The sequence below is a fragment of the Lampris incognitus genome, chromosome 3, assembly GCF_029633865.1.
Source record: "Lampris incognitus isolate fLamInc1 chromosome 3, fLamInc1.hap2, whole genome shotgun sequence".
NCBI lineage: Eukaryota > Metazoa > Chordata > Actinopteri > Lampriformes > Lampridae > Lampris > Lampris incognitus.
Genome location: NC_079213.1, coordinates 70,050,963 through 70,066,907, shown reverse-complemented (window position 1 = coordinate 70,066,907; position 15,945 = coordinate 70,050,963). Strand labels below are relative to the sequence as shown.

The following is a 15,945-nucleotide window of genomic DNA, read 5'->3' as shown; positions in this document are numbered from 1 at the left end:
TTCTGTCAACAGATAAGCACCTAAGGTTACAAAGCAGCATTTAAAGGAGAAAAAGCAAAAAGTGGGTGAAGGGGGCAGGAAAAAAAAAGCTCGGCACCTGCGATAACGGTAGCTGTTGCAGCTAATATGAAATTACACAGACAACTGGCTTTTTACGTCCCATTTTTCCTATTTCTACCACAGGCATCTGGTTGTAATAACTTCTATCAGCTTATACACGGCGAAGAAAACCTTGTTTCTCGGTTCCCTGAGTGCTCATAAGCCTGGGTATCTTAATCGCTCGGTCACACGGTTTTCCTACTTGAATGAAACAAACGGGTGTCTTACTTTGCCGATGAGGAAAGGCACAGTCTCCATCTGGCCTACTTTGAGCTTGGAGATGTCGTACGACGCCGTCCCAAGGGTCTCGTCCATCACATAGTTGGCGTCCATTAAAGTTAACTGATTAGAATGAACACGGAATTAACACATACAGTGCAAATTTAAATGCATAAGTAGAGCATTAATTATTTGTGCATATTAATTTGTTTTATCCATTACAAACCAGCAAAAAAAATGTTTTATGTTTGCCCCCTTTTTCTCCCCAATTGTATCCGGCCAATTACCCCACTCTACCGAGCTGTCCCGGTCGCTCCACCACCCCCTCTGCCAATCCGGGGAGGGCTGCAGACCACCACACATCTCCTCTGATACACGTGGAGTCACCAGCTGCTTCTTTTCACCTGACAGTGAGGAGTTTCGCCAGGGGGACATAGCGCATGGGAGGATCACGCTATTCCCTCCCCAGTTCCCCCTTCCTCCCGAACAGACCGACCAGAGGAGATGCTAGTGCAGCGACCAGGACACATACCCACAGCCGGCTTCCCACCCACAGACACGGCCAACTGTGTCTGTAGGGACACCTGACCGAGCCGGAGGTAACAAGGGGATTCGAACCAGCGAGCCCCGTGTGGTAGGTAACGGAATAGGCCGCCACGCTACCTGGATGCCTCGCCAGCAAAAGTTTTAAGGCAAACCACCAGCCACATAAATTCTCTCACCTCCAGGGTATTCTCCTGGTTGGGGTCCAGTATAAAATGAAAGGTCTCGTTCCATTGTGGGTTGATGTCATTATCTATATGCCGAGTCCTCTTCCTACTTTCAGGGGCAGTAGGGATGAACAGCTCCACATATGGATCCGGGGTGTCTACTGCAGACACAAATCCACAGCACAAGTTTTCCTTACCATTAAAGTTAATGAAACCCCTTTCCTGGGTGGAGCGGCTTTATTCCCTGGCACCCTACCCAGCAAAACACAGCTGGTTTCAATTGAAAGTTCAGCGGTGATCGAAAAGGTTTTGCAGGGGCCTTTTGTCCACCGGGAAATATTGCCCCAGAAAAGACACTCAAGCAGAAACAATCTGTATATTGTACACACTCGCCATATCTAGAAAGGCTGTACTGAAATCAGCACGTTGTAGTGACCTACTTTGACGTTAAATAGTCCCCATGTGGAAGAGACGGTCCCTTTAAGACAGGGGGTTCAGGGGTTAGCCGGGAGGGGGAATTGTGGGTAAACTTGAGGGAGTGCTTTGGAATATAAAAGTCTGTTGACTTGAAGTTTGTTTGGTGGAATAAACGACCCCACAGTTGTGTGGTCAAAAGGAGAATTGGTCTCGTCTCCTTCCTTTCATCCTCCACAACGTGACACTGAATTTGATTTTGCATTTAAGAATTGAATTCACGCGAATATTAAAACTAAGAGAATTTCTGCGGTCAAAACTGAAGTCTAATCACTGTAGGTTATTCATTCGTTGACACACTGTGTGAATGTCAAGTCATTTGCTTGTGTGCATGATGTACCACAAAGTAAAAGAGACTCACACAGGTCACCCAGCGCTCCCTTGGTGACACTCTCAGCACGCAATACCGTCACTCTGAATCTGTGAGAAAACTGCTGCTCCACCTGCGGCACAGCAGAAACCCACTAAGTTAGGTTTAGTTCAGCATCACAACTCGTCTCGTCCCGGCAGCAACGACGGGTCTACAAACTAGGGAGAAATTCCCCACAAAGAGGCCTGCATGTTAACAAATCAACACGGGTTATGTAATAACCACGGCACTGCTGGACATGTTTAGAGAGACGTTCACTCGGACCTGTGGCAGGTTTGGAAACACGGATTTCTCCATTCTCCGTGACTCCTTTCCCAACTATTGTTAAACTGAGGTTAGTCTTTGCTTTTGTCCTACGTAAACTGAAGTTATTACTTAAGGACAGCTAACTGGTTAATTTGACAAGGCGACGTGTGACGTAAAAGAGGCTACTGTGTGCATGAAGTGTACTAGTTTTTCCTGTGTTGAGTAATATGTCATTCCGATTAAATCTGCCTTGAAGAACGCCAGCGGAATCTCTGTCATCTTCAGAGATGGTTTTTGTCAAAAAAATCAGTTGCCTGATCCCCTCTGTCCAAGGGATAAAACTCTGCAGGGATAATAAATCCCATATTTTGATGATAGGCACCACTGATGTCATGGTGTTGGTTTGTTTGGGTTTCGCCTTGCGGCGGCCTTCTCTGAGCATATCAGCTTTTCCCTTGAAATCTCTGGATCTGGTCATGGTCACTGGGCATTAATCATGTGATAATGGTACACGTTACGTGTATTCACTGGAAATACATGCCCTCTAAGGCTCTCTTGTGCCATAACTTGGGGTGTCTTCTCAAAATGGATGGATCCACTTCAGTCAAAAACTAGTTTAATAAAACATTAACACTTCTTTAAGTTTTTTTTCTTCTTCAAATTAGCAAACAGAGCGACTTAAAGGACATGCAATCGATTTAAAGAGCTGTATTATTATGACTCGTTCATCACATTTTGACATAAAAGCACATGTCAAATAAATGGAGCTGTCTATTGTTTCTTTCGTTGTTTTCTGGCACCATCTCATTGTCTTCTCTTCTTAAGCATGACAACTTACAAACCAAAGGAAGTAGTTATACAGCAAACTTGTGTTATTGTTGTTTTTGAGAAAATGTCAATGCAAGGACGTAACCTCTGCAAAGTCTGAGAGAAACCACACACAAATAGTAGGGATACGTGCACTCCTGTAAGTCAATACATGAAACAAATCCAAATGGGCGCGTTTTGGTTTTTTGTTTTGGTTTTTTTTGGAGCCATTTGTGTAAATTCTTTATTGGGCATGTGTGAAAGTGAGAAATTGACATTTTTCATGTGTTGGTTGGTTTCTCTTTTTTTCTACAAGGTCAGGTAGTTAGTGTCACAAAGTTCGTAAAGACCCCAAATAACGAGGAGATAATTTATCAAACAACGATTAAGCATGGCTTCATTCAAATTTCTACAAGGTTCAGTTTTTTTTGTGTCTCCTTGTTAAGCTTGTGTCAAAAATGCAATGTACTCACAATGATGTAAGGGTCTATGGCAGCCATTGGGCGCTACTGGGAGAGCAATTGTCAGTTTGCAGGAAGACCTCAGTCCAGTTGTGAACTTAAAACTCAGGAAGATGCTTCAGCTTTGGAAAGGAAGCATTAAAAGACTGTTGGGTGAAACAAAGAATTAGACTGTATAACACGCAATAACATTCTGTTTAATATGATGCTGTGACATTTAACAGCTTGGGACCTCTTCTTACGCTCTTAAAGCTCACGTCACTTCATTGGAAAGACAAAAGCCTTAAACTGTGCCAACATTCACCACAAACGCAGTTTGTGACAGGCAAGGGGAAGTGTGCTGAGCCACAGAACCAAGATAGGTTGTGTGTGTGTGTGTGTGTGTGTGTGTGTGTGTGTGTGTGTGTGTGTGTGTGTGTGTGTGTGTGTGTGTGTGTGTGTGTGTTTAGGGTTAAGGTTAGTATTAGGAATATGTTAACGTTTGGTAAACAGACAGGTTTAGGTATCTTGTGTTGATGGTTTAGGTTAGGGCCTTGGGAATGAATGTAGTCAATGAGGGGCCCCCAGCAAATATAAAAAGACAAAACTCTGTGTGTGCGTGTGCGCCTACGCGCTTGCATGATAGTGATAGAGAAAGAGAGAGAGAGAGAGAGAGAGAGAGAGAGAGAGAGAGAGAGAGAGAGAGAGAGAGAGAGAGAGAGAGAGAGAGAGAGAGAGAGAGAGAGAGAGAGAGGGAGGATTGAGGAGAGTTATCAGAAATAAAGGATGTACCCAATGCCTCAGCAGGCATGATGGTTTTGTCATTTTCAAAATTATTATGCTTACTTCTAGTGGGTGAATGAGTGCGATAGCAACATTTGCATATACTGTGTACGTGCATGGGAACGAGAGTGTGTGTGTTTGTCTATATTGCAGATTACATCCGAAGGTCAACCAGGCTTTTCCTCAGCCGTCCATCCGAGCGTATCATTACTGGGGGGACTCTCAGCACGTACAGTGTCTGTGTGTTTGCAGTACTAGTCACGTAGTTTGCAAAAATGGTCCAAGTTCTGCAAATGGCAAATGCCAACTCTCTCTCTCTCTCTCTCTCTCTCTCTCTCTCTCTCTCTCTCTCTCTCTCTCAACCTGTGTTCGATTCAATAGTTCACAAAACTGAAAAAAAAGAAAAGCTGAATGGCAAAGTCTTGGGGGCCGCAGAATACTCTTCAAGTGCCAACACTAACTGGAGCAGCAGAATATTCTTCAAATGCCAACACTAACTGGAGCAACAAAAAAAAAGTTACCATGTCTGTGTCATGCCTTCCAATTTTCTACTTCATTCAACACCAGTTAACCTATTTGGTGTGTCTGAAAGAACAAGTGTCATCCGATGGGGATTTTTTTTTTCCCTTTCTTCTTCACCGGAACTTCCCAAATGTTATGTGAATGACCATAATGAACATCCTCAGCCTTGGCCACCTGATTGACTCAGCCGAATCAGGTCAGATCTGACACACGGCAGTATCACTATGAGTAGGCCATGCAGTTTGCAAACATGGCTAAGACCGGAGCAGGATATGGGAAACCGACAACACTTTTAGCTATCTGACCGCTTATGACACACGTCGTTATCATTATTTAGCTCATTATTTAGCTGAGTCCATTTTGCATGCGTTAACCCTCCTGCCGTTATTGCACATAACTTCCAGGCCTACTGAATGCCCTTCGGAAGACGCACTTGGTCGGTTTAGCATGAAGTGGTGACTAGTATAGACACACTAATGCTGCTCTGCGTCGGCTCTTCATAAAACCAAATGTTGCACAGAAAGATACCAGTTCGGCTACTATAGGCGACGTACTGGTCGCCAACTTCACCGGGATCGGATTTTTTTTAAGGAAAAAAGAAACGGTTTCAGGTCATTTTGAATGAGAACGGGTGCCCACATACCTTGAAAAGAGTGCGCTATCAACTCACAAATCCTGAGAAATATGTCATGCTGTACCCAAAAAAAATGGTTCCACTGTACACTAAGAGACGGAGGAGGTGCTATTAAAACCTGGGGGAAAAGAGACGCGCTACAAAAGACGGTCCGTCACGCCAAGTCAAACTCGGGAATAGGAAGTCGAAACTTTTTTTTTTACACGAAAGAGAGGAGTGTGTGGTGGAAAACCCCCCGTTTTTTTTTAAAACCGGTGTCAAAATACGCTCGGAAGAAGGAAAAAAAATGAGTGAAAATGTTCTCCGATCAAACCTGAGTGAGTAATGGCCAACACACAGGACGAACCTGCTACAACCCGCATTCCGTCATGCAGCCGTGTCCCAATGCGCTGCCGGGTTTCCGCGGCAGACTCCGCTGCTGCCGTGCGTCGCGTTTCCGCTTGGGGGCGCAAAAACACCGGCGTGTAATAACAGCGTTAATCCGCAGTCCCATATGGAATTAATCAAAGGAGACCCGACGGGGCTGCTTGGTCTGTCGGGGGGGGGGGGGTTTACTTCGATGGCTAATGCGTCGGTCGCGGGTATGACTAAACGCCACTCTCAACTTTGCCGACCCCGAGCAAACTGTTCCTTGATGCTCTCCGCAGACCAAACGTTCTCCCGAAGCACACCGGGCTACTTACAATGGACGGTGATTTGTTTCCAACGTGTAAATAAACAGGACATAACATACGGACAGATAAACCGCTGCCAATAATCTGAAGTGATCAATAAATCCGCACAGCGGGCAGATCTCCGTATGCATTAGATTATTTGCTACTTGTTCGAAAAAGAGTAAAAGGAAGTATGCATAATGCGTATATATAATTTGTAGGTACATACATATAAGTGTGTATGATTGTTTCAAAAAAGTGTGTTCTCATATGATCGATTACATTTGTTCAAGGCAACGCGAAATTCTTTGACTTCTTTTCTTAGAAAAAAAAATGACATTGAACAAGTTTAATTATTTTTCGCGTAGGCTTCTATATATTGTAACGTGCATGGATAAGAAGACACGCTGGTCGCTCACCAAAATAACCGGTTACATTGGTGAGCGGCCAGCGTGTCTTCTTATCCATGCACGTTACAATATATATATATATATATATATATATATATATATATATATATATATATATATATATATATATATATATATATAATCCAGTGAGTCAAGTAAATTCTTTATGAGACAGTGCAAGCCTATATTTTGCTCCTTGTTTGTTGAGCACTTTCCCTACCGTTGAGTGTTTCTTTTAACAAAGTTATATATATAACTGACATATATATGACATATATATTGTTCGCTACTTTATATATATAAAACATTTATATGTCATTTATTTTTGTACTGTGCTTTCATGGTCATTTAAGGTGAGCGGTCGCTGTGATCCACAAGATAATATTTTTCTTTACGTTTGTTTGCCTACTAAAGGAGACATCTCAAATTACCAATAATGCCTCCTCAATGCCATTAACAGACCAAAACAACCCGAATTCAATGATCGGTTAAGAGAGAGAGAGAGAGAGAGAGAGAGAGAGAGAGAGAGAGAGAGAGAGAGAGAGAGAGAGAGAGAGAGAGAGAGAGAGAGAGAGAGAGAGAGAGAGAGTTTATAATCTGATTGTTGGATTGTCAAATCATTTTTATTTGTATAACCCAATATCACAAATTGCATAAGAAGACATCATCCGCTTGTCGATTTTTCGGTCATTTGTCATCTGACAATTTCATTCATTCAACTCACCGTGTACGTAAAATACGAGCGACACCGGATAGGCTGAGAGCTTTGCGTCAAGTATGACTGACCAGCGAGCAGCGTATAAAAGCAGGGAAGCCGCCTTGCCGGACCATTCACAGCTTCACGCGCCTTGGCAGAGAAGGGAAGAGAAGAAGCGCTGCAAGAGAAGAAACACTACAAGACAAGAAACACTACAAGACAAGACAGCGCGACAATCAACGACACCGGAGTATGAATACAAGCATAGCTACGGTTCTACTTTTGGCACTGCTGGGCTTTCTCGTCTGCGAAGGGGGTAAGTAAGAACGCCTCTTATTTAAGAACACGGTCATAGGCACCTATCTTCTCAAGGAGCATGTGAAGGCTGAATGAAACTGGTCCAGCACCATACAGCACGGCCTGTCCAAACTATTTGTTCCGACATGGGTTTAGACTTCCTGTAGCTACAGCACTTGTCTCCTTGGTTGGTTCTTCGTTTGATGTCGAAGCTTACTTGAGACTTTGGGTTTTGAACAGGTAATCCGTGTTGCTCAGAGCCATGCCAGAACAGAGGAGTGTGTACAGCTATGGGATCCGAGAGCTACGAGTGTGATTGCACGCGCACCGGTTACTATGGGCAAAACTGTACGACGCGTAAGTAAAAGTTCAGACTCTCCACTCTCGTGTCTCCTCTCTGTTGTCGACGGTGGTACTGACATTCTGATTTCCCCTTGGCAGCTGAATTCCTCACATGGATTAAAGTCTCCCTGAAGCCCTCGCCTAACACCATCCATTACCTTCTCACCCACTTCAAGGGATTTTGGAACATCATCAACAACATCTCGTTTCTCAGGGATGGCATCATGAGATACGTGCTGACATGTAAGTCTTGGTAAATGATTGGCCGAATGCAAATGAAGAGTCTGAATTGGAAATGCCTCAAACAACTTCCTTGTTATTTTGTACAAACGAAGACAAAGAGGTGCAGTGTTTTTTGTTAAAGAAAAAAAAGTAATGTTTTCACTTTATGTAAGTAACGTTTTCTATTATTTCATCTCCAGCCCGATCTCACCTGATTGATAGTCCCCCAACCTTCAACGCAGATTATCACTACAAAAGCTGGGAATCTTACTCCAATCTTTCCTACTATACACGTACCCTCCCCCCTGTACCACAGGATTGCCCCACCCCAATGGGGGTAGTAGGTGAGTGTTCATTGCGCTTCTCTGCATCAGAAAAACCTGTTTTCTCAGATTCTTGAGTACTGAGCAAGGCTCTCTTGGCCCAGATCCATCGTAATATGCACACGCCGTGTAATCTGTGCACCTAAATCTGTACCAACCAGCCGAAACCACAAAACTCACATTTTAAAACCCACACAAACCACTTAAAAGGTTCTGAAGCATCAGAACCAGTGTTTGTGTAGATAGACGGTAATTTTTGTTTTTTGTTAAATAACACATTTGAACCAACAAACCACTTTATGAGAACGTGTTTCGAGGTCAGTATTCTTGAAACATGTCTAATAGCTTACCATGGGCATGTATTTCAGAACCATTTAAAACATACCTTAAGCAGTTCCTATATACTATTACATACCTTACTATGGCTCAGTGATCATTTGTGACAGCCATATTTAGCCATGAAGTTACACCTTGGTAACTAGCTGCGTTGTATATTGTTTATTTATTCATAAAATATATGTATTTATGTAGGGATTTGCTTTGTCATCTATGCAGTTTTATATGGTATCATTTAATGATTGATTTTCCAGGAAAGAAAGAGCTGCCTGATGCCAAGATGTTGGCTGAGAAGCTCCTGATGAGGAGGCAGTTCATCCCAGATCCTCAGGGTACAAGTCTGATGTTCGCCTTCTTCGCACAGCACTTCACTCACCAGTTCTTCAAATCCGACATGAAGATGGGACCCGCCTTCACAAAAGCTAAAGGCCACGGGGTGAGGAAACTTACTATTGTTAAAAAAAAAAAGATCAGTAATGAAACCATGAAATTAAACACACATTCATATTAGAACACCTTGTGTGAATAAAGTATTTCCGTTAGAGGGAAGGAGAGTTGGGCGAAGGGACCAGAGTTGCAACTAACTGAAAATGTGTTTGTGTTTCCAGGTGGACCTCAGCCACATCTATGGAGATACACTGGAGAGGCAACATAAACTTAGACTTTTTAAAGACGGAAAGCTGAAGTATCAGGTATGGGACACTTATTACTCGGACAGCCATTTCCTTTACCAGGTCCCAGGACTCCATAGTGAGCATTTACACAGGAGCCCAATCCAGTGACCGATTTCAAAATATTCCTCCTGCAGAGCACAAATGTTTCTCACGGTTGTTCCTTTTCTTCCATTAATCTGTAGACACTCGATGGAGAAGTGTATCCCCCAACAATGAAGGACATTGGTATCGACATGCATTACCCTCCTAATGTGCCCGAATCTGTCCGCTTTGCCGTGGGCCATGAGGCCTTTGGGCTGGTGCCTGGTCTGATGATGTATGCTACCATCTGGCTCCGCGAACACAACCGGGTTTGTGACGTCATGAAGGAGATTCATCCTGACTGGGATGACGAAAGGCTCTTCCAGACAACGCGGCTTATTCTGATTGGTAGGTGTGAGAGCACCAGACATCCATCCTTTTGTAAGGGCAGGATCCCAGATGAAAACAACGCATCTTGCTAAAACAAAATTGTGTTTAAGAAAACTAACGGGCTACAACAACTTGAAATGTATATGCTATAGAGTTTTGTGTTGGAAAAAAATCCAAGTGCCGTTGACATGCATGTCCACTAGAATAGCCCTGGTGAACAAATCATCCCCATAACCTATTGAATTATCTATAATATCTGCCATCAACAGCATCATTAATAAGAAGATTCTGTCTCCCTTTTAGGTGAAACCATCAAGATAGTGATTGAGGACTATGTGCAGCACCTTAGCGGCTACAACTTCAAGCTGAAGTTTGACCCAGAGCTGCTGTTCAGCCAGCGCTTCCAGTACCAGAACCGCATCGCATCCGAATTCAACACCCTGTATCACTGGCACCCACTGATGCCAGATGCGTTCCACATTGAGGAACAAGTTTACAACTATCAACAGTTTGTCTTCAACACCTCTGTGGTTTCTAATCACGGCATAAACAACCTGGTGGATTCTTTCACCAAGCAGGTTGCTGGACGGGTAAGAACAAGACAGCTTGTAGTAGCTGTAAATGTTGTAGTATTAATGGCATACCACTGTAATAGTAGTAGTTGTGGTTGCTTTGAGACTGTGCAACTGACTTCTTGTCATCTGCTTAGGTTGCTGGCGGTCGAAATGTCCCCGGGGCGGTGATGTATGTCGCCATCAAGTCAATAGAGAACAGCAGAAAAATGCGTTACCAGTCTCTCAATGCCTACAGGAAACGCTTCTCCATGAAGCCCTACAGCTCCTTTGAGGATCTTACAGGTAAGTGAAAGCGATGCTCTCTCAAAACAATATTGCTGTATGGTGAAGATAAGATCAGACAATAACAGATTATGGGAGATATTCTTGTCAGCGCAGCAAGATAAGGTGGAACTGCCTGTCATGGGCACTGTTGACTGAGGCATAATTTTCTTAAGTGGTGACTCTGATTGTTTGTAGAAAGTAGACGTAACCCTAAAAAACATTTGGTTTTTAGGAGCCAGTATTGCTGACTGTTATGCACAGTAAATAAACACTATTGAAAATGTTTAAGTATTTAATTACGAGTGTGCTGGAAAACCATAAAATCTGCATAGACAGATTTCTGGTTCCCATAGCTGTGAGTTATAACTTAGTGCAGTTGGCATTCTTTGCCATTTATGCATAAAACAGATGTTCACTAGGACTTCAGCTAGTGTAAACAGGCAGAGGAATTTATAAACAGAAAAAAAGACCTCCTTGACAATATACTGCTTTAGAGAAGGGGACTTCGGTTCCAAGGGAAGAGAAGTTCCGATACTGATAAAAGAGAATCTGTGTTGCTCAAGGAAAGTAAAATGTCTGTTTGTGAGAGAGAAAGCGGCCATGGCAAGAAGAGCACTCACTATTTATTATTTTCAAAGTGCCGGATTTCATTCAGATAAAACACAGGTGGTTATATTTGGTTTAGTTGCAAGCTCTGCGGCTGCAGAGGCAATGAGAGGCTTCAGGCTGAGAAACTAACCTATCTTATTTTCCTCGTGTGTGTGTTGCTCAGGAGAGAAAGAGATGGCTGCGTTGCTGGAGGAGTTTTACGGAGATGTTGATGCTGTGGAACTCTATCCAGGCCTTCTGTTGGAGAAACCCAGGCCCAACGGCATCTTCGGGGAGACCATGGTGGAGATGGGGGCCCCTTATTCCCTCAAGGGCCTCATGGGAAACCCCATCTGCTCTCCAGAGTACTGGAAGCCCAGCACATTTGGAGGCAGCGTGGGCTTTGATATTGTCAATACCGCGTCTTTGCAGAAGCTGATCTGCGACAATGTCAGGGGACCCTGCCCCGTAGCGTCTTTTCACGTGCCTAACATTAAAGACACAGGGTCCATCACCATCAACTCGAGCACGTCACACTCACGCAACAGTGATGTCAACCCCACGGTCATTTTGAAAGAAAGGACTAGTGAGCTCTAATTTTTCTTTTAATCGTATTTTTTCCCATTTATTTATTTATTTATTTATTACATATTTATTGCTCTATTTATTGCATACTAGAAACACTGTATACCCCAATTTTTATACAGAATTTTGTATGATTATAAAAACGTTGCTTGTTTTATTTATTGAAAGGGTAAATGTGTTGTATGTTGTTACAGTAACTGATGACCTCAGACATAGTACTGTGTTTTTAATGGCAATGTTTTTAATAACTTGATACTTGAATAATGTTAGCATAACGTAGTTTACAATTTCGACTGCACTGTCCTAATGCTGCCTTAAAACCTCTGCTTTTTCTATTTAAAATCCTGGAGACGACCTCCACATAGCTGTTGCAGTGAAACCTATGTATGCTGAGCAACATCCCCCTTGACTGTTGTATTTTCTGTATCTGCAATGAACTACTCTGCCAGTGTAATCTGATCAGTGTTCTGATCTGTTTTTACAGTAAAAAAAGAAGCAAACTATTCAACTTTACAGTTTTCTCTTGTGTCGTGTCATATTTTTTAATGCACATCCTTCAGGTGTTAAGGTTTGCTATTATTTAAACATGAAATACACCATATAGGATAAAGATAAAATATTTTTCATGTTCACATAAATGACTGAGGCAACAGCATTGCTAAAAAAACACTGAAAATAAACACCATGGCATGAAAACTTAAGAGTCTTAAATCGCAATATTTAATTGGCAATCGGAAGCATTTAGCTTTGACGTCAAAGAGGAATGCCACCCGGTTCAAGAACTGTCAAACTAATGTCACCGAACAGCCCAACAGATACTGATCATTATAACCTGCTGTGAAAACCAAGAAACAAACTACAGTCTGATGTTAAACAGATACACAGCTTGTGGCTTTTGTGTAGATAACCAGTGACTATGCTTACGTGCAGACTAACAATACTGTCATAAACTGATGAAGGCCAATACTATGCTTTTAATACCTCTATCCGATTATCTCCATCAGGGTAAAGTCAAAATTGAAGTAAGCATAGCACGATTAAAACAGCTAGATTTTTGTTCACACTTTTGATTTATTGGTGGATGTTTACATCTTAGTAGAGCAGCTTTCGGCTTTTTGAACCTGCATGTGGATGGTCACCAGATGCAGTGAAGCTGATATTGTTTGAACAATGCAAACATGAAAACAGCTAACAGTTAACTTTCCAACAGGGTGGCAATTAGGAGCACTCCAGTTAGGGTATCTGCAGTGACAAATTGGAAAAATTAAAGTAAAAAAAATAAAAATAAAAAGCACAAAGACGTGCAGAGAAAATTATGTGACATGACTGCTTGAGGTCTTTGACAAGCGAGTAATTGTGTCAGTAGACTGTAGTCAGAGTATTACCTACCCGGTAACAGACTGACTTTGCGAACGTCAGCAGTTCACCTGACATGTTCTTCTACATCTCACCAAGCGTTGGTGAAATATATGATGTGAATTTTGTGTCAGCCCTGTGATGGCCTGGCGGCCTGTCCAGGGTAAACAGGAATATGTCTCGTTAGATATACCCAGAAATCATCAAAAAATTATATCAAAGATCTGGCGACCGGGTAGCGTAGCGGTCTATTCCGCTGCCTACCAACACAAGTAATCGCCAGTTCGAATCCCCGCGTTACCTCCGGCTTGGTCGGGCGGGAAGCCGGATGTGGGTGTGTCCTGGTTGCTGCACTCTAGCGCCTCCTCTGGTCGGTCGGCTCCCCCTGCTCTAGACCTAGCACGAGGGATGGTTAAAAGACCGCTGCTATTGGACCCGAGAGTTCTTGATGGGTTGGAAGTATACTGCTCAAAAAAATAAAGGGAACACCTAAAAACACAATATAGACCTCGATGAATGAAATATTTCAGCTGAAAATCTTTATTTATTAGACAGAGGAATGTGTTTAGAGCAAAATAACCTAAGAATGATCAATGGAAATCAAAATCATTAGCCCATTAACGTCTGGATTCAGAATCATACTCAAAATCAAAGTGGAAAATGAGAACATAGGCTGATCCAACTTCTGTGGAAATTCCTCAAGACGATTCAAAATGAGGCTCAGTAGTGTGTGTGGCCTCCACGTGCCTGTATGCACTCCCTACAACGTCTGGGCATGCTCCTGATGAGACGACGGATGGTCTCCTGAGGGATCTCCTCCCAGACCTGGATCAGGGCATCGGTCAACTCCTGGACAGTCTGTGGTGCGACATCGCGTTGGCGGATGGTACGAGACATGATGTCCCAGAGGTGCTCAATTGGATTCAGGTCTGGGGAACGTGCAGGCCAGTCCATAGCATCAATGCCCTCGACATACAGGAACTGCTGACACACTGGCCACATGAGGACGAGCATTGTCATGCATGAGCAGGAACCCAGGGCCCACTGCACCAGCATATGGTCTGACAATGGGTCTGAGGATCTCATCCCGGTACCTAATGGCAGTCATGGTACCTCTGGCTAGCACGTAGAGGTCTGTGCGGCCCTCCAAGGATATGCCTCCCCAGACCATCACTGACCCACCGCCAAACCGGTCATGCTGGAGGATGTTGCAGGCAGCAGAACGTTCTCCACAGCGTCTCCAGACTCTCTCACGTCTGTCACATGTGTTCAGTGTGAACCTGCTCTCATCTGTGAAGAGCACAGGGCGCCAATGGCGAATCTGCCAACCAAGATGTTCTCTGGCAAAGGTCAATCGGGCTGCACGGTGTTGGGCTGTGAGCACAGGCCCCAATTGTGGATGTCAGGCCCTCATACCATCCTCATGCATTCTGTTTCTCACTGTTTGAGCAGAAACCTGCACATTAGTGGCCTGTTGAAGGTCGTTTTGTAGGGCTCCGGCAGTGCTCCTCCTGTTCCTCCTTGCACAAAGGACCAGATAGCGGTCCTGCTGCGGGGTTGTTGTCCTCCTGCGGCCCCCTCCACGTCTCCTGGTGTACTGGCCTGTCTCCCGGTACCTCCTCCATGCTCTGGACACTGTGCTGGGAGACACATCAAATCTTCTTGCCACAGCACGCATTGATGTGCCATCCTGGATGAGCTGCACTACCTGAGCAACTTCTGTAGGTTCGCAGATACCGCCTCATGCCACCTCTAGTGGTGCGGGCACTAGCAAAATGAAAAACTAACCAAAGATCGGCCAGAAAAGATGAGGACAGGCAAATGGTCTGTGGCCACCACCTGCAAATCCATTCCTTTTATAGGGGTTGTCTTGCAAATTGTCTAATTTCTTACCAAAAGGTGAAATTGATTCACAAATCAGTGTTGCTTCCTAACTGGACAGGTTGATATCTCAAAAGTGTGATTGACTTGGAGCTACATTGCATTGCTTATGTGTTCCCTTTATTTTTTTTGAGCAGTGTAGTTACCACGTCTTTTATATAGTGTAGCGAATTCGGGAGGCAACGCAACCACAGGAACTGCCGCGGCCGGGAGGCGAACCTGTATCGCCCGCAACGCAGGAGACGTCGCTAACCGCTAGACTAAAGGGTCAGACCCGCCAGCCAGCGGCCAGCGTGTCTAGTTATCCATGCACGTTACACTAGTGTGGTGCAAGGGCATTTAGCGCTTTGTATACAATTAATTTTAAAATCGATTCTAATTTTGACGTGTAATGTGTTCATAACTTTTTAGTTCCGGTGAGAACACGTGCTGCCGCATTTTGAATTAACTGTAGCGGGCGCACAACTGATTTTGGGAGGCCGGTGAATAGTCCATTACAGCAGTCTAGTGTACTTGTTATAAACGCATGGACTAATGCCTCACAGTCTGATTTTGATAGAAAGCCCCATAGTTTTGAGATGTTTTAAGATGGTAGAAGGCTGATCTTGTGGGATGACTGATGCGGCTCTTAAAATGTAGATCACTGTCCATGATTGCACCAAGATTTCTAGCTTCGCTTTCGCACTCCAGAGACAGCGAGCTGAGAAGAGCGTCTGCAGCCCTCCGCGGATCGGCAGAGGGGGTGGAGCAGCGACCCGGACGGCTCGGAAGAGTGGGGTACAATTGGGGAGAAAAAAGGGGCGAAATAATAACTAACTAATTAATTAATCAATTAATAACAACAACAATAATAATAATCAATCGTTAATAATAATTAATCGTTATTAAGGACAGAAAGGAAAATAGGTGCATGCTCATCGACATGGCAATACCATCCGGAAAAAAACACCTCAGTGAAGGTCACAGAGGAGCTGACCAAGTACAAAGACCTGGAGATTGAAATCAACAGTGTAATGTCCGTAGACGC

General features: G+C 43.7%; 2 protein-coding genes across 2 annotated transcripts in view; one reads left to right on the top strand and one right to left on the bottom strand.

Annotated features, from left to right (window-relative positions):
• pla2g4ab (phospholipase A2, group IVAb (cytosolic, calcium-dependent)) overlaps window positions 1–5,443 on the bottom strand; it is a 32,904-nt gene extending 27,461 nt beyond the window's left edge. Inside the window, exons 1-5 of the mRNA XM_056277453.1 lie at window positions 5,314–5,443; window positions 3,399–3,532; window positions 1,864–1,945; window positions 1,041–1,189; window positions 328–441 (exon numbers count right to left, since the gene is read on the bottom strand). Coding sequence (XP_056133428.1) covers window positions 328–441; window positions 1,041–1,189; window positions 1,864–1,945; window positions 3,399–3,425 — 372 coding nt within the window. The 5' untranslated portion in view covers window positions 3,426–3,532; window positions 5,314–5,443. The remainder of the gene's footprint in view (window positions 1–327; window positions 442–1,040; window positions 1,190–1,863; window positions 1,946–3,398; window positions 3,533–5,313) is intronic.
• Window positions 5,444–7,226: 1,783 nt separating this feature from the next.
• On the top strand, window positions 7,227–12,314 carry ptgs2b (prostaglandin-endoperoxide synthase 2b). The gene is made up of 10 exons (XM_056275717.1): window positions 7,227–7,380; window positions 7,602–7,718; window positions 7,803–7,946; window positions 8,126–8,269; window positions 8,839–9,020; window positions 9,193–9,276; window positions 9,441–9,687; window positions 9,973–10,259; window positions 10,379–10,526; window positions 11,281–12,314. The coding sequence occupies exons 1-10, from the start codon at window positions 7,317–7,319 to the stop codon at window positions 11,691–11,693; spliced, it is 1,830 nt and encodes a 609-aa protein (XP_056131692.1). The 5' UTR covers window positions 7,227–7,316; the 3' UTR covers window positions 11,694–12,314.
• The last annotated feature ends 3,631 nt before the right edge of the window (window positions 12,315–15,945 follow it).